At 38.9% G+C, this 14,919-nt stretch overlaps 1 protein-coding gene across 5 annotated transcripts in view; it reads left to right on the top strand.

Moving 5' to 3' along the window:
* ATP13A4 (ATPase 13A4) overlaps positions 1 to 14,919 on the top strand; it is a 143,699-nt gene that overhangs the window by 80,974 nt on the left and 47,806 nt on the right. For all 5 annotated transcript variants that reach the window (XM_077117894.1, XM_077117896.1, XM_077117897.1 and 2 more), the window contains 4 exons: positions 9,522 to 9,656; positions 12,006 to 12,176; positions 12,987 to 13,144; positions 13,911 to 14,099. In XM_077117894.1, coding sequence (XP_076974009.1) covers positions 9,522 to 9,656; positions 12,006 to 12,176; positions 12,987 to 13,144; positions 13,911 to 14,099 — 653 coding nt within the window. The remainder of the gene's footprint in view (positions 1 to 9,521; positions 9,657 to 12,005; positions 12,177 to 12,986; positions 13,145 to 13,910; positions 14,100 to 14,919) is intronic.

The following is a 14,919-nucleotide window of genomic DNA, read 5'->3' as shown; positions in this document are numbered from 1 at the left end:
AGTCTTTGATCCATTTTGAGTTAATTTTGTATATGGTGTGACATAAAGACCCACCTTCATTCTTTTGCATATGGATTTTCAGTTTTGCCAGAACCACTTCTTGAAGAGATTGTTCTTTCCTCATTGAGTGGATTTGGCATCCTTGTCCAAAATCAATTGGCCATAGATATTAGGGTTTATTATTTCTGAACATTCAGTTTGATTCCATTGGTCTATATGTCTATCCTTGTGCCAGTACACACTATTTTAATTAATGTAGCTTTGTCATTACTATGCTTTTAATGTCCATGATACCAGTGGTTACAGCCCCTCTTTCATTTCTGTTAGTAATAATTTGTGTCTTCTCTCCTCGTTTACCTCAGCTAGAAATATCAATTTTATTGGGGTTTCAAAAAAACAGCTTTTATTGTCATTGACTTTTTCTCTGATTTCCTGTTTTCAATTTCATAGCTAATATCATCATTTCTTATGTTTATTTATTGGCCTGTCAAAAAAATTAGACTCTATTAATTTCCTGTTTTCAATTTCATTGAATTTTCTCTTATTTTTATTATTTCTTTTCTTATGTTTACAGTGGATCAAATTTGCTCTTCTTTTTCTATTTTCCTAAGGTAGGAGCTTAGATTAATTTATTTTTTATCTTTCTTCTTTTCTAATGCATTCAATACTCTAAATTTCCCTCTGAGCACTGTTTTAGCTGCATCCCACACATTTTCATGAATTGTATTTCATTGTCATTTAGTTCAAAATATTTTTTAAATTTCTCTTGAAACTTCTTCTCTGACCCATATCTTACTCAGTTATTTAATTTCCAAATATTTTGGCATTGACTTCTAATTTAATGCCAGTGTAGTCTAAGAGCATGTTGTATATTATTTTACATTTGTTAAGATGAGTTTTATGGCCCAAGATGTGATCTATCTTGTAAATGTTCCTTGTGTGCTTGAGAAGAATGTGTACTCTACTGTTGATGGATAAAGTATTCTATAAATGTCAAGTGTAAGTGTATCCAGTTGCTTGATGGTGTGGTAAAGTTCAATTCTATCCTTACTGTTTTGCTGCGTATTGTAACTATGAATTACTGATAGAGGAGTGTCGAGGTTGCCAACTGCAAAAGTAGATTTGTCTATTTCTTCTTGTAGTGCTTTCATTTTTTGCCCTACATGTTTTGATGGTCTATTGTTAGGCATATATATATGTATATATATATACTTGCAATTGCTATGTTTTCTTGGAGAATTGTCCTCTTTATCATTATTTAATACCCCTTTTATCCCTGATAATTTTTCTTTCTTGGAAATCTATTTGACCTGAAATTAACACAGCTATTCCAGCTTTCTTTCGATCTTTTGATTAGTTTTAGTATGGTATATCGTTCTCTGTTCCTTTTTAATCTCTCTGTGTCTTTATATTAAATGTGAGTTTTTTTGTTGACTACATATAGTTGTCTTGGGGTTTTAAATCCACTTTGGGGGTCTCTTTTAATTTATATAGACCATTCACATTTAAAGTGATTATTGAAGTAATTGGATTAATATCTATTATATTTGTTACTGGATTCTATTTATGCCTTTATTTTTGTGTCTTCCACTCTTTCTTGCCTTCTTGGGTGCATGGTCCAGGAGCTTCTCTGATTTTAATTTAACACTTTTTTTATCCCATTTTCTTTCCTCGCTTAGCATATCAATTATACTTCTTTTTAATAGTTTTAGTGGTTGTCTTAGAGTTGTCAGTATACATTTACAACTAATCTAGGTCCACTTTCAAATAATATAACCCTTCATGAGTAGTGCAGGTACCTTAAAACTGAATATTCCTAATTCTGCCTTACCATCTCTTATTGCATGTATTCATTTCACTTATCCATGAACTATATTCACCCAAGACATTGCTATCATTATTTTGTACTGTTATCTGTTAAATCAATTAAGAATAAGAAAACTATTTTATTTTTCCATTATTTATTCTTTCACTGATGACTTTCCTTTCTTTATGTAAACCCTAAATTCAACCTATATACTTTAACTTCTCTCTAAAGAACTCCTTTTAACATTTCTTGAAAGACAAGTCTACTGGTAACAAATTCCCTAAATTTTTTTTTGTCTGAAGTACAATTGATTGAATACAAAATTTGAGGTTGGTGGTATTTTCTTTCAACACTGACTATTTCACTCCACTGTCTTCTTGTTTCCATGGTTTCTGGAGAGAAGTCTCATGGGCTATCGCTCTTATGATGATTCTTATCATTGATCCTCTGTAGGGCCATGTTTTTCCTCTGGCTTTCAAAAATCTCTCTGTTTTTGATCTTCTGCCATTTCCATATCGTGTGCCTCGATGTAGGTTTTATTGGTATTTATCCTGCCTGATGGTCTCCGAGCTTCCTGGATTTGGGCTTTGGTGCCAGTTATTAATTTTGGAAAATTTGCAGCCACTATTATTTCAAATACCTATTTTGTTTCTTTTCTCTTTCTCCTCTTTCTGGTATTCCCATTACACAAATATTATAGCTATTTTTGCCATTGTCCCACAGTGATCGGATATTCTGTTTGTTTTTTTCTTTGTTTTTCCAAGTTTCTATTGACATATCTTCAAGCCCACTGATTATTTCCTTAGCCAAGTCCATTCTACTAATATGCCTATCAAAAGGCATTTTTCATTTCTTTCATTTCTGCCACACTTTTTAATTTCCTTTCCTTTTGATTATTTCTTATAGCTTCCATCTATCTGTTTACCTTACCATCTATCTATTACTGAAGGTTATCTTCTTTTTCCATTAAAACACTTAACATATTAATCATAGTTATTTTAAATTTGTGGTCTGATATTTCCAAGATCTCTGCCATATCTGAGTATGGTTTGATGTATACTTTATTTTTCCAAATTTTTTTTTTTGCCTTTTAACAAACTATGAATTTTTTGTTAAATATTGGACATAGTATATTGGGCAAAATGAACTGAGCTAAGCAGGCCATTAGTGTGCAGTCTTATGTTTATCTTGCTAGGAGTGAAGTGTGTTTACTGTCTTCTAGAGCTGTAGGTGTCATAGGATAAAATTTTCCCTGGTGTCATTGTTTTTGTCTTCTCTGTTGCCTTTGGGTTTCCCTAGAGGCTCTTTCTTAAATAGTGTCTGGCCTTGTGGTTTTTGCTATTGTAGTACACTATTATTATCCAGGAGCCCTATTGATGAGGTGGTAAAATGTGGAGAGAGTAGAAGAGCTGAATTATCCTATGATTAGATCTTAGCCTCTTAACGAGCGTGTGCCTGTGCTGTGATATTCACAAGTGCTTTTCATTTTTCCACACTTTAAAAAAATATATTTTTATTGAGAAATCTTCACACACTTGCAGACCAACCCTAATATACAATCAGTGGCTCATAATATCATCACATAGTTGTGTATTCATCACCATGATCATTTTCAGAACATTAGCATAATTCCAGAGACAGAATTAAAAAGAAAAAAGAAAAATCTCATACATCCCATACCACTTACCCCCTCCTTCTCATTGACCACCAGTATTTCAATCTGTCCAGTTTGTTACCCTTTATCCCCCATATTATTTATTTATTTTCATCCTTATTTTTTCACTCAGCTGTCCATATTGTAAATGAAAGGAACATCAGACACAAGGTTTTCACAATCACAATTTACATTGTGTAAAAGTTACATAGTTTTATATATATAGTTTCAAGAATCAAGGCTACTGGAACACAGTTCAATAGTTTCAGGTACTTCCCTCTCGCCACTCCAATATACCATAAACTAAAATGGGATATCTATATAATGTGTAAGAATAACCTCCATGGTAATCTCTCAAATCCCTTTGAAATTTCTCAGCCACTGAAACTTTATCTTGTCTCATTTTTCTCTTCCCCCTTTAGGTCAAGAATGCTTTCTCAATTCTCAGCTCCCAGCTTATCCCTAGAAGTTAGGTTTCACATTGCCAGGGAGATTTATACCCCTGTGAGTCATGTTGCATGTAGGTGGGGAGGGCAGTGAGTTCACCTGCTAAGTTGGCTTAGAGAGAGAGTCCACATCTGCAAAACAAAAGAGGTTCTCTGGGGATGACTCTTAGGCATAATTATCAGTAGGCTCAGCTTCTTCCCTGTAGGAATAAGCGTCCTAGGGATGAACCCCAAGATTGAGGGCTCATCCTATTGAATTGGTTGTCCCACTGCTTGTGAGAATAGCAGGAATTTGCCAGATGGGGAAGCTGAATATTTACTCCTTTCTCCCCAGAAACTTTGCAAACATTCTTTTATTCCCTGCCCAAATTACTCTGGGATATTTCAGGGCACCACACCAACCTGTATAAACCAACAAGTTCTCATACCCTATTCAAGATTCCATGTAATTATTCTACCACCTTTTTAAAAATTTTTAATGCAATTTTATTGATGTATATTGTATTTTCACATACCATGCAATCATCCAAAGTGTACAGTCAGTGATTCATAAGATCATCATACAGCTGTGCATTTATCATCTCAATCAACTTTTTCTTTCTTTTTTGTGATAAGTAACATATAGGCAAAAAAGCAATAAATTTCAAAGCATATAGCAACAATTAGTTGTAGAACAGATTTCAGAGTTTGGCATGGGTCATAATTCCACGGTTCTAGGTTTTTACTACTGGCTGCTCCAAGACACTGGGGACTAAAAGAAATTAATTTAATGATTCAGCAATCATACTCATTTTTTAAACTCTGCCTTCTCTTTATAACTCCACTATCACCCCTGATCTTTCTCCTACTCTTTAGGAGTATTTGGACTATGCCTATTCCAACTTTTCCATGTTGGAAGGGGCTCTCAATAATATGGGGTAGAGGGATGGAACTAGTTGATGTTCTGGAGAGGCTGGACCCTCTGCATTTCAGGACCCATCTGTCTAGGGACCCTCTGGAGGTTGTAGGCCTCTGGAAAGTAACCCTAGTTCATGGAAACTTTATAGAATCTTATATAATGCCCTAGGCGTTCTTTAGGGTTGGCAGGAATAGTTTTGGTTGGGGTTTGGCAAGTTATAATAGCTAGCAATATCTAACTGAAGCTTGTGCAAGAGTGGCCTCGATGCTATTTGAACTCTCACCACTACAGATATCTGATTTGTTAGACTTCTTTTCCCCCTTTTGGTCAGGATGGCATTGTCGATTCCATGGTGCCAGGGCCAGGTTCATCCATGGGGTCAAATCCCATGCTGCCAGGGAGATTTTCACCTGTGGATGTCAAATCCCACATTGTAGTGGGCCAATGATTTCATTTGCAGAGTTGGGCTTAGAGAGAGAGAGAGGCCACATTGAGTAACAAAAAAGCTACTCCAGAAGTAACTCTTTGGCATACCTATGGAAGGCTCAGCTTCTCTGCTACATAAATAAGCTTCACAAGAGCAAGCCTCAAAATCAAGGGCCTGGCCTATTGATTTGGGTGTCCCTAATGTTTGACACAGTATCAGGGTTTTCCCTGGTGGTAACATTGAATAGTTCCATATTTTTTCTCCCATCCCTCCAGGGACTTGCCAATATTTCTGATTATCTGCTTAATATACTCTGGAATGTATCCAGGCATTACATTAAGCTATACAGGATTAAAGGCCCTCATTCTTATTCTGGGCTCCCTGTGTTTGGGTTGTTAAGTGATCTATCCAAAAAGGGTAAGTTAGATTATGTTCTGCACAATATTTAGATAAAATAAACCTTTCTTCCTTTGGTCTCATAAAGTAGGTAAAGTTCTAAAATGCAGAGAATGTCTTCCTTACCCCTGTATTCTGAATTACTTTAATTCCAATTTGAAAGGCTTCATTCTTATCTCTAAATACCAGGTTATACATATATAAACAGCCTCTCAAATTCCAGAAATAACTTTTTTTTTTTTTTAAGAGTTTACAATCCAGGCCCCAATTTTCTTGTAAGTATCTTCTAAATGAGATACTTTTTGCCTCACCAAATGTCCCATAGGTTTATTTACAACGTTGCATACCTCACAACTTCGTTCCTTTTTGGAGCAGCACAATATTCAATCATAAGTATCCGCCATTGCTCACCATTCTACTTCTCAGCCAGTGCATCCTTCAGCCACTTCCATCCATTGGGCATCATGTATAATGTCCAAAGTCATTTGAATCCTCTGCATTTTAGATAATTTCATTTTTTCCAAGAGAAGCACACCATCCACAAATAGAAAATCCAGGCCTCCACTTAACTTTCATCCTCTGCCCCATTATTTACCTTTGCATTGCTGTGATATTATTGATGTTTACCTGTTCACATATAATATAGCATGCAATAGCAGTTTACCCATACCCCCAAATTATACACTTTTGTATGAAATTCATGCCTTTGAAATAGTTCATGAAAGAACTTATTTATATTTGAAGTGTAAATCAGAGGGGCACATGGGTCTATACAACCCTCTCAATCATGTTCACCTTCAGTATGGTAAAACTACTTGTGGACCCACCAGTGAATCACCTTTACTTTCATCTGTTCCCTTACATTTAAGTTCAATCTCATTAGCTAACCATTCACCCATCTCTAGCTTCCATGTATGAGCCTCTGACTTTACCTTTAGCATGATCATAAATGTTGAATCATACAGTATCTGTCTTTTTGGTTCTGGCTTATTTCACTCAGCATTATGTCCTCAAGGCTCATCCATCTTGTCATGTGCTTCAGGATGTCATTTACTCTTACTGCTGCATAATATTCCATTGTATGTATATACCACATTTTATTAATCCACTCGTCTGTTGATGGGCACTTAGACTGCTTCCACCTTTTGGTGATTATGAATAATGCTGCTTTGAACATCGGTGTGCAAATGTCTGTTTGTGTCACTGCTTTCAGCTCTTCTGAATATAATAACAAGTAGTGCTATTGCCAAGTCATAGGACAACTCGATATTAGTTTTCTGAGGACCTGCCATACTGTCTTCCATAGCAGCTGTACCATTATACATTCCCACCAGTGTATGTAAGTGTCCCAGTTTCTCCAGATCCTCTCCAACTTTTGTAGTTCTTGTTTGTTTAACAGCAGCCATTATTATAGGTATGAGGTGGTATCTCATTGTAGTCTTGATCTCCGTTTCCCTTACAGCCAATGAAAATGAGCATCTCTTTGCGGCTTTTTAGCCATCTGTAATTGCTCTTTACAAAAATGCTTAAATGGCTTCACAGGGGGGCCAGGATGCAGATGCGTGCTTGTGCAGGGGCAGGTCGTGCTAGTTGAGGGGTGTGGGTTGTGGGCAGGTGTTGTGGGGTGGGCAGAGCCCTTGCTCGGGTGCACGGGTGTGGGAGGTGGGGGTTTGGGGCAGAAGTGCACACCTGCACAGGGTGGGGGCTGTGTGGCATAGATGTGCACATGAGTACCTTCCAGGTGTAGGAGTGGGACACTTGTGTAGGTGGGTGGGGCAAGGGTGTGCTTGTGTGTGGGGTGGGGGGGCAGGGTGCAGGGGTCGAGAGCTCAGTACACGAATACATGGGTGCCCACGTGGGCGGGATGCAGCTGTGTGTGTTCACAGGTCTGGGTGGCAGGTCCCTGGTGATTGTGGGTCTGTGGCCCGGGCCCTGGTGTGAGGGTGTGCAGAGCTTAGGGGCAGGAGGGCAGGATTTCATCTGTGTGGCCTGGGGGCACGTGTGGCTCGGATGCACAGGTGAGCCCTTGCCTGTGCAGATCGGGGGGGGGGTGAGGGTAGGAGAGGTGCATGTATGGGGCCTGGGGGATGGGACATGGATGCACAGGTGCTGGGGTGGGCAGGACGTGCAGGTGTGTGGGTCTGGGCGTGCTGGACGCTCATGTGCGTGTGGCAGATCTCAGGGGGTGGGGTTGTGCGATTATGTGGTCTGGGGGCAGGTGTGGCCTGTGTATGCAGGTGAACACCTGCAGGGGTCAGGGAGGGGAGGGCGTTGGTGGCCTAGACTCTGGGTACCAGTCTTGGGCAGGACAGAGAGAAAATGCGCGCTGGCACAGGAGAGGTGAATCAGGCTGGGGGCAGGTGTGGGCATGTGTGCAGGTCAGGGGTGTGGAGAGGGGATGTGTGGATGAGGGTGTCAGGATTGGGCTGCTTGGAGCATGGTAGGGAGGCAGGGGGTTCCGGTTCAAGTGTCTGGGCTGCACATATGGGTGCAGTGCCTTTAAGGAATGCGGCTTAGCTTACTTCCTAGTCCCACCTCCCTTGTCCTTACACTCCTGAGGGCTCTGGGCTTCTGCGTTAGGCTGTTGGCACCAGCTGGACAGTCCCTGGTTCTCTGTGTCTCAAGTCTTCAGCTTTTGCAACCAGGGCTTCCCTATGTGGTGTAGAAGACCCTCCCACATCACTTACACACTGGAGTTGCTGTTCGGGTCATTTTTCTATCAATTCTCTAGCAGTTCCTCAGAACAGAGGTGAACCTGACCTATCTTATTCCCCATCTTCCCCGAACTCCTATTCCACCCCTTTTTGCTGAGCCAGTAATGCCAGGAGACTGAGGTTTGGTGTTTTCTCTTTCCCGTGTTGATCAGGCTCTGGGAAAGCCCGTACTGGTTACACCTGATAAAATAATTTCCCCTGATGCCAGGCTTTTGTGCAGGAGAGCAGAATGCTCTGAGCATGTTTCAAAACGGTTATTTTCTTCCTTTTCCCACCAGAAGCACAAGAGGATTTTTCTCCAATCCTTATAGTAAGAACTTCCTAGGACTTCTAGAAGTAAAACTCAGAAGTGTGAGGGCTTCCCTAATCATGGGCCTTCAGGAGATTTTATCTATCAGGCCAGGCCAGGTGCAGTCCCCCACAATTAGTCAATTACTGTTTAAGTGTTCCTACCAGTTGCAGGCTCCATCTGTGATTTTGACTCCAAGTAAGTTTTGATTCTTTGTACCTCCCTGTTTCTCTAATTTTAAGAGTGGTAATTTACCTTGTGGCCTCAATTCTCAGATGGATCTAAGGGAAATTGTTGATTTTTAGTTTGTTCAGCTTTTAATTTTTGCAAAGACAGAAGTGACAGCTTCTAAGTTCTTTATATATTGGACCAGAGACTGGAAGTCCCAGAATATTTTGGGCACTAAATGGGGAAGAAAAGAAGGGAGGAAGGAGGAAAGGAAAGAATTTGCACTTCTCTTATTATAAATAAGACTGAGCTCCTTTTCAAGTCATTAACTTGAACAGTTAAAAACAGTTGCATTTTCCTTTGTGAACTATCTGTTAACATCTTGAGCAAATTTGCTAGACATATATTTATTTTCTTTTTTAGAAACTCTATTAGAAATATTAATTTATTGTCTTTAATTTGTTTCAAATGAGTTTTTATGAATTGTCATTTGTTCTGTCAGTGCTCATTTTTTTGGTAAATGAACATTTTTTTTGTTTTTATGTAATTGAACTTATCACTCTTTCTCCTATGATTCTAGATTTTGTATCAATGTTGAGTAACATCATCCTTTGCTTTAGTGATCCATTTCCTTTTTCATTGATTTCCAGTTTGGATAGATGTTGCATTGTGGTTTTGTGGGAAAAAAACCTGACTCAACTTATGTCTCCTCACACTCTTAGCTGGAGTCCAAGAGCTGGAATCACGATTCCTGGTACCTGGAGATTTATTAATTTTGACAGGGAACAAAGTGAAAATGCCATGTGATGCTATTCTGATAGATGGCAGCTGTGTGGTAGATGAAGGCATGCTGACAGGTATGGTTCTATCTATCAGAATGGCTTAAAGATCTGCCTGCTCTTTCAGTCCCATCTCCTCCTTTACCTGAATGACAGAGGCTCACTGCGAAGTGTGGGGCTGCTCTGGGCATTAGCAGGGGGCAAATGGAACTGGGCTTTGGCAGTCAGAACAAGACCTTCCTATTCCCACAGACTTCAGTGAATAATCCTGCTTTTCATGGATTTAAGCATTTAAATTAAAGCTACTTTTTATTTGTTAAATTTGATGCGATCTAAACTTTTTGAGTGTTCGGTAATTCTCTCTCTTAAATAAAGTGTTATTAGAACCCATTCATTTTACTTAAAAAAATGTGGAGATCATTAGATTATTCAGAATTGTCTTTGACTTTTATGTTTAGCATTTTTGTATAAAGTATGGCTTCAGATAAACCTAGAGAATTTGGAAACCATTAAGGACATCGTGAAACCCATTTGATCAACTCCAGGTTCTTCCTAGTCTGGCTTGAAAATGTTGAAAAGCTGCTCAGGAAGTCCATGATATAGTATTTAGCAAATCTGCTGCTTTCAAAATACATGTTGAGTATTTTGGATTAGTCATATTACACTTTTAGGTAACATAATGGACCTGGGAGGAGATCATCTCATTTAATAAATATGGAAACTGAGATCTACAGAAGGGAACTGACTTGCTTAAGATCACATTGCTTGGATTTCTAACTCACATAATAACGATGATGAAATTTCTGTAAGATAAAGAAGTGTCAGAAAGTCTTTTATAGAGATAGAAAGATCCTGGGAATACACACTAAAGTTCTGTGGTTCCTACTAAAATCCAAATACGTTTTTACTGGAAAGGTCAAAGAAGTACAAATGTAGACAATAACACACATTTCAAATGTGGGTTGACTTCTCATGGATTCATACAGATCCCTTAATGCTGGGACTTTTGAAATTACCAAGTACTGTTTTTTCACGTGAAAGTAGCCTCAGTCTATTGGAATGTATCTCTGGCTTTATACTGTCCACTTTGCAAAGACCAGTGGAAGGCTTTCCAAGCTTTGTTCCTTTGACCAGGTGAAAGTCACTGTTACCGTTCCATTTACCATCTTTTATTAGGGCTTCAACCCACTGAAAACTGTCCTTCTCATTGAGCTGGCAAAAGTCACCAATATTTCAATTTTCAAACCCAGGAGTTTCTTTAAATTTTTCCTACTGATCTCCCTGCTTCATTTGACTATTCTGACCATCTCATCTTCCTTCAAATTTTCTTCTCCCTAACTTTCCAACACAATGGTCTTTCCAAGTTCTTCCACCACCGATGACACTCATTCACTTTACTCTGCTGCTTCCCTTCATCCATCTCCTTCATTGTTGGCATTGCTCAGGGGAAAGTCCTTGCTCTTTCCTCTTCTTACTCTATACTCGATCCCTAAATCATCCTGTCTCTTCCTCTGGCTTTAGTTATCACCTAAAAGCTCATGAAATCTGACAAAATCTGTCTAGTCAAAGCCTCTCCTCTGAGCTCCAGCCTCACATAAATGCCTGGCTACCTGTAAGACACCTATATATGGCCATTCCCAAAGGTACCTCCAAGTCACTGTGACCACAGGTAATTCTTTCTCTCCTCCTACAATCCCATGTTGAAACGTCACTCTCTGTTCATTCTCCTAAGTCAGAGACCAGTAAGCAATTTAAAATTCCTCTGTCCCTATAAACTGCCAGTATAAAAATCTGAGGTTGTGCTGAGTACACTTTGCTTCTCCTCCTACTGCTAACTGCCCTAGTTCAGTCCTCATCCTCTCCAACTGGGACTATTGTGACGGTTTCTCAAAAAACTGGACATGAAGCCTTCAACTTCACCAAACTTCACTTCATTCTCTGTACTACAGACAGATATGAGGTTATTCTCCAATTAAAACAGTTAAATATCTCCACCAACTCCATCTGCCACTACTGCCTACTGAAAGATGTCTAAATGTCTAAACATGTACCTTTGGGGCTCCCCTTGCTTTGCCTCCCACATAGTTCTCATGGTCCATTTATTCCCCTAATTTTAGTCTGCACAGCTTGCTGTTTCCTAAATGGTTATTTCCAACTGATTTTGGCATGTATAGTTTATTTTCCAATACTCATGGTATTTATAATATGCATTATACTTACTTGTTGGCATGTCTGTCTCCCCTTCTGAAATATAAACCTCTTAAAAACAAGGACTGTGTCTATCCTTGTATCCCCAACATCTAAAATTGCCCCACCACAAAATAGGCGCAGAACAAATGTCTATTGTATTATTAATAATAAGTGCTTACATGATTTAAATGAGTGAATGCATCTGACGTCATAAAATGTGATGCTTATTTTCTGTAGGAGAAAGTATTCCAGTCACTAAAATGCCATTGCCCAAGATGGATAGCTCCGTGCCCTGGAAAATGCAGAGTGAAGGGGATTACAAACGGCATATCCTCTTCTGCGGAACGGAGGTCATCCAGGCCAAGGGAGCTAGCTCTGGGAACGTGAGAGCGGTGGTACTACAGACTGGTTAGAATCTCCTCATTTGTGCTGTTGTTTTAAATGAAATAGTTGCGTTCAATTTATTTGGTGCCTTAAATTTATTAGGTAAGGAATAGTCTTAGATAGCAAACCACATGCCAATTGAACTATAGCACATGCCTTTCAGTAGTAGTCATAAAACTGATGACTAATTACTATTTATGAGCTTTAGACTAATTATTATTTATGAGCTTTGTGGTTTACAAATGGTTTCTACATGTAGAACCAGCTTAGCAAAGATGCCTATGGCCCTCACTTTGAAAATGAATAGGCTGAGGTCCACACAATTGAAGTGAATTTTTAAAAATCATTCAGTTAGTAATTGTCAGAGTTGGACCTGGTGTTCAGGTATTCTCACTCCAGATCCCCAGTTCTTTCTAGGCAGGTCTAGAAACTGAAAACTTAACTGAAAAGTATTAGAAAAGTGAGTTCATCAGTCCTTACTGGGCCATTTAATTCAAATTCAATAACTTTGTTTCTTATTGCTCATGAGTCATTTCCTTAAAATAAAGTTATGTTTGGAAAATCTGTGCTCTGTACCTGCTCTGGTGTTTTCTATCTCTGGGTTGCAATCAGATTGGAAGAAGAGGGAAGAAAGGCCAGAGGTTAATAAGCTCTGAGACAGGGAAGATATTTGCATTGTAGCGCTTGCGTAGTTTCCTAATTATCCTTCAGATGCTTTTGAGTTTAAACATTGTTGAAATATCTCTAGAGAAAAACAAAGGCAGTGTTGAAGTTTAGCAGAGCAGTTGTAGGATTTGTCATCCTGAGAGTGTGGTTTGCGTGTTTGCTGCTTAGGATTCAACACTGCAAAAGGGGACCTTGTGAGATCCATTCTCTACCCCAAGCCGATGAATTTTAAGCTCTACAGGGATGCCATCAGGTTCCTCCTGTGCCTCGTAGGGATAGCCACCATTGGGATGATCTACACTCTGTGTGTCTATGTGCGCAGTAGGGTAAGCTGCCTTGGTTTTTTTAATACTTGTATACATATACTCATATCTATCTATCTGTCTGTCTGTCTATCTATCTATCTATCTATCTATCTATCTATCTGTCTATCTGTCTATCTATCTATCTACACACATATACTCATATATATATGTTTGTGTGTATATATCTATATCTCTCCATATATATGAACTTTAGAAAAGTGAGTCCATCAATACTTACACGTATATATACTCTACATGTTGACCTTAAACTAGGGCCTGGTTTACAAATCTGGAAAACAAAGCCAAACACTAAAATCAACTTACTTACTTCCAGTTCACCAACATAAACACCAAGTTCCATAATACAATCAGATCCAGAGGGATAAGACACTTTATTGATTTTACAACATGGCTCTATTCTTGCATACTCTTCTTCAAACTTTTACTTATGCTACTTTGTCATTTTCATCCTGAGACTACATTTATTTAAATAATGTAGGATTTTATAGCTATTGAGTGAGGAATTTTAAATATATCTGATACCCAGTGTTGGCAAGGTCATGGTAAAACTGTACATTGCTCACTGCTGGGTGCTGTATGAATTGTTACAAATCTGTTCTTGTACTTTTTGGCAATATATATTGAGAGCCATAAGCATGTCCATCCCCTTTGACCCACTGGTATTATTTCTAGGAATTTAATGTAATGAAATAAACAAAAAGCATAGGCACAAAGATGGTCATTATCAATTTGTCTGTAGTCGCCAGAAAACGACTTTACCTTCCAGGAGCTGCCTGAGGAGGTGGTGAAGAAAGCCTTGGATGTCATCACGATTGCAGTCCCTCCTGCTCTCCCTGCTGCTCTGACTACAGGAATTATCTACGCCCAGAGGAGGCTGAAGAAGAGAGGCATCTTCTGCATTAGCCCCCAGAGGATCAATGTATGTGGACAATTAAACCTTGTCTGCTTTGACAAGGTATGTGTGTTTTATCCTCATTCTCTTCGCCACTTTTATCATCATTGTCAGCGTGAATGGGTGTTTTCTGAGGCAGGAAACAAAAGAAGTATATCCCTGGCCTGATTTTATCTCTGGTTGGATGTGTGATCTGGGAAAGAGACACATCTTGAGCTCTCAGATTCTGGGGCTTAAAGATTGGGAGAGTAGGTACTGAATCAGAGAATCTGTTAGGGTCTTTCTAACTTTGATAGTCTATGAAAATCAGTTAATTAAGACTAGTATCCTCTACCACTGCTGTCAAAATCCTCATGCAAAGAATAAAATTTAAACCCCTTCCTATGGTCACTGCCTATCCCTAATACTGAGAATATGGTCTGGCATATTGGTGCTCAATAAATAATTGTTGAATTGATTATTAAATTAAAAAAAAGAGTTGATTTTACTATGTCTTACTATGAGACATAAAGCTTCAGTCAAACACTTAGAACATTTTCTCTTCTGTAGTATATTGATTAAAATTACCCTTAATTATACACCAGTGGCTCCTAACCAGCCCCTTATCCTACCTGCTTTGGGTCCACTGGTTTAGTCTGTTCATACAAATGCCTGAAGGTGGGAGTTGTAAGAAGATAAGATAGAAGTGCAGGGCTTTGTAGGTAGGTGACAACGGGTAAAGATATGGAGGCAGGAAAGCAATAGAGTGTATGTTTTTGACTGACAGGACATTAGTAATGGGAGGGGGTGCTTGTGGACCTTGAATATCTGGCTAAAGAATTTGAGCTCACTCCATAGACAGTGGGAAACACTGAAGGTTTTTGATAGCAGAAAAGCAATGGGA

This window comes from Tamandua tetradactyla, chromosome 10 (genome assembly GCF_023851605.1).
Source record: "Tamandua tetradactyla isolate mTamTet1 chromosome 10, mTamTet1.pri, whole genome shotgun sequence".
In the NCBI taxonomy this organism is placed as follows: domain Eukaryota; kingdom Metazoa; phylum Chordata; class Mammalia; order Pilosa; family Myrmecophagidae; genus Tamandua; species Tamandua tetradactyla.
Note: the sequence above shows the minus strand (reverse complement) of the source record. Positions and strands in the feature narration are given on the sequence as shown.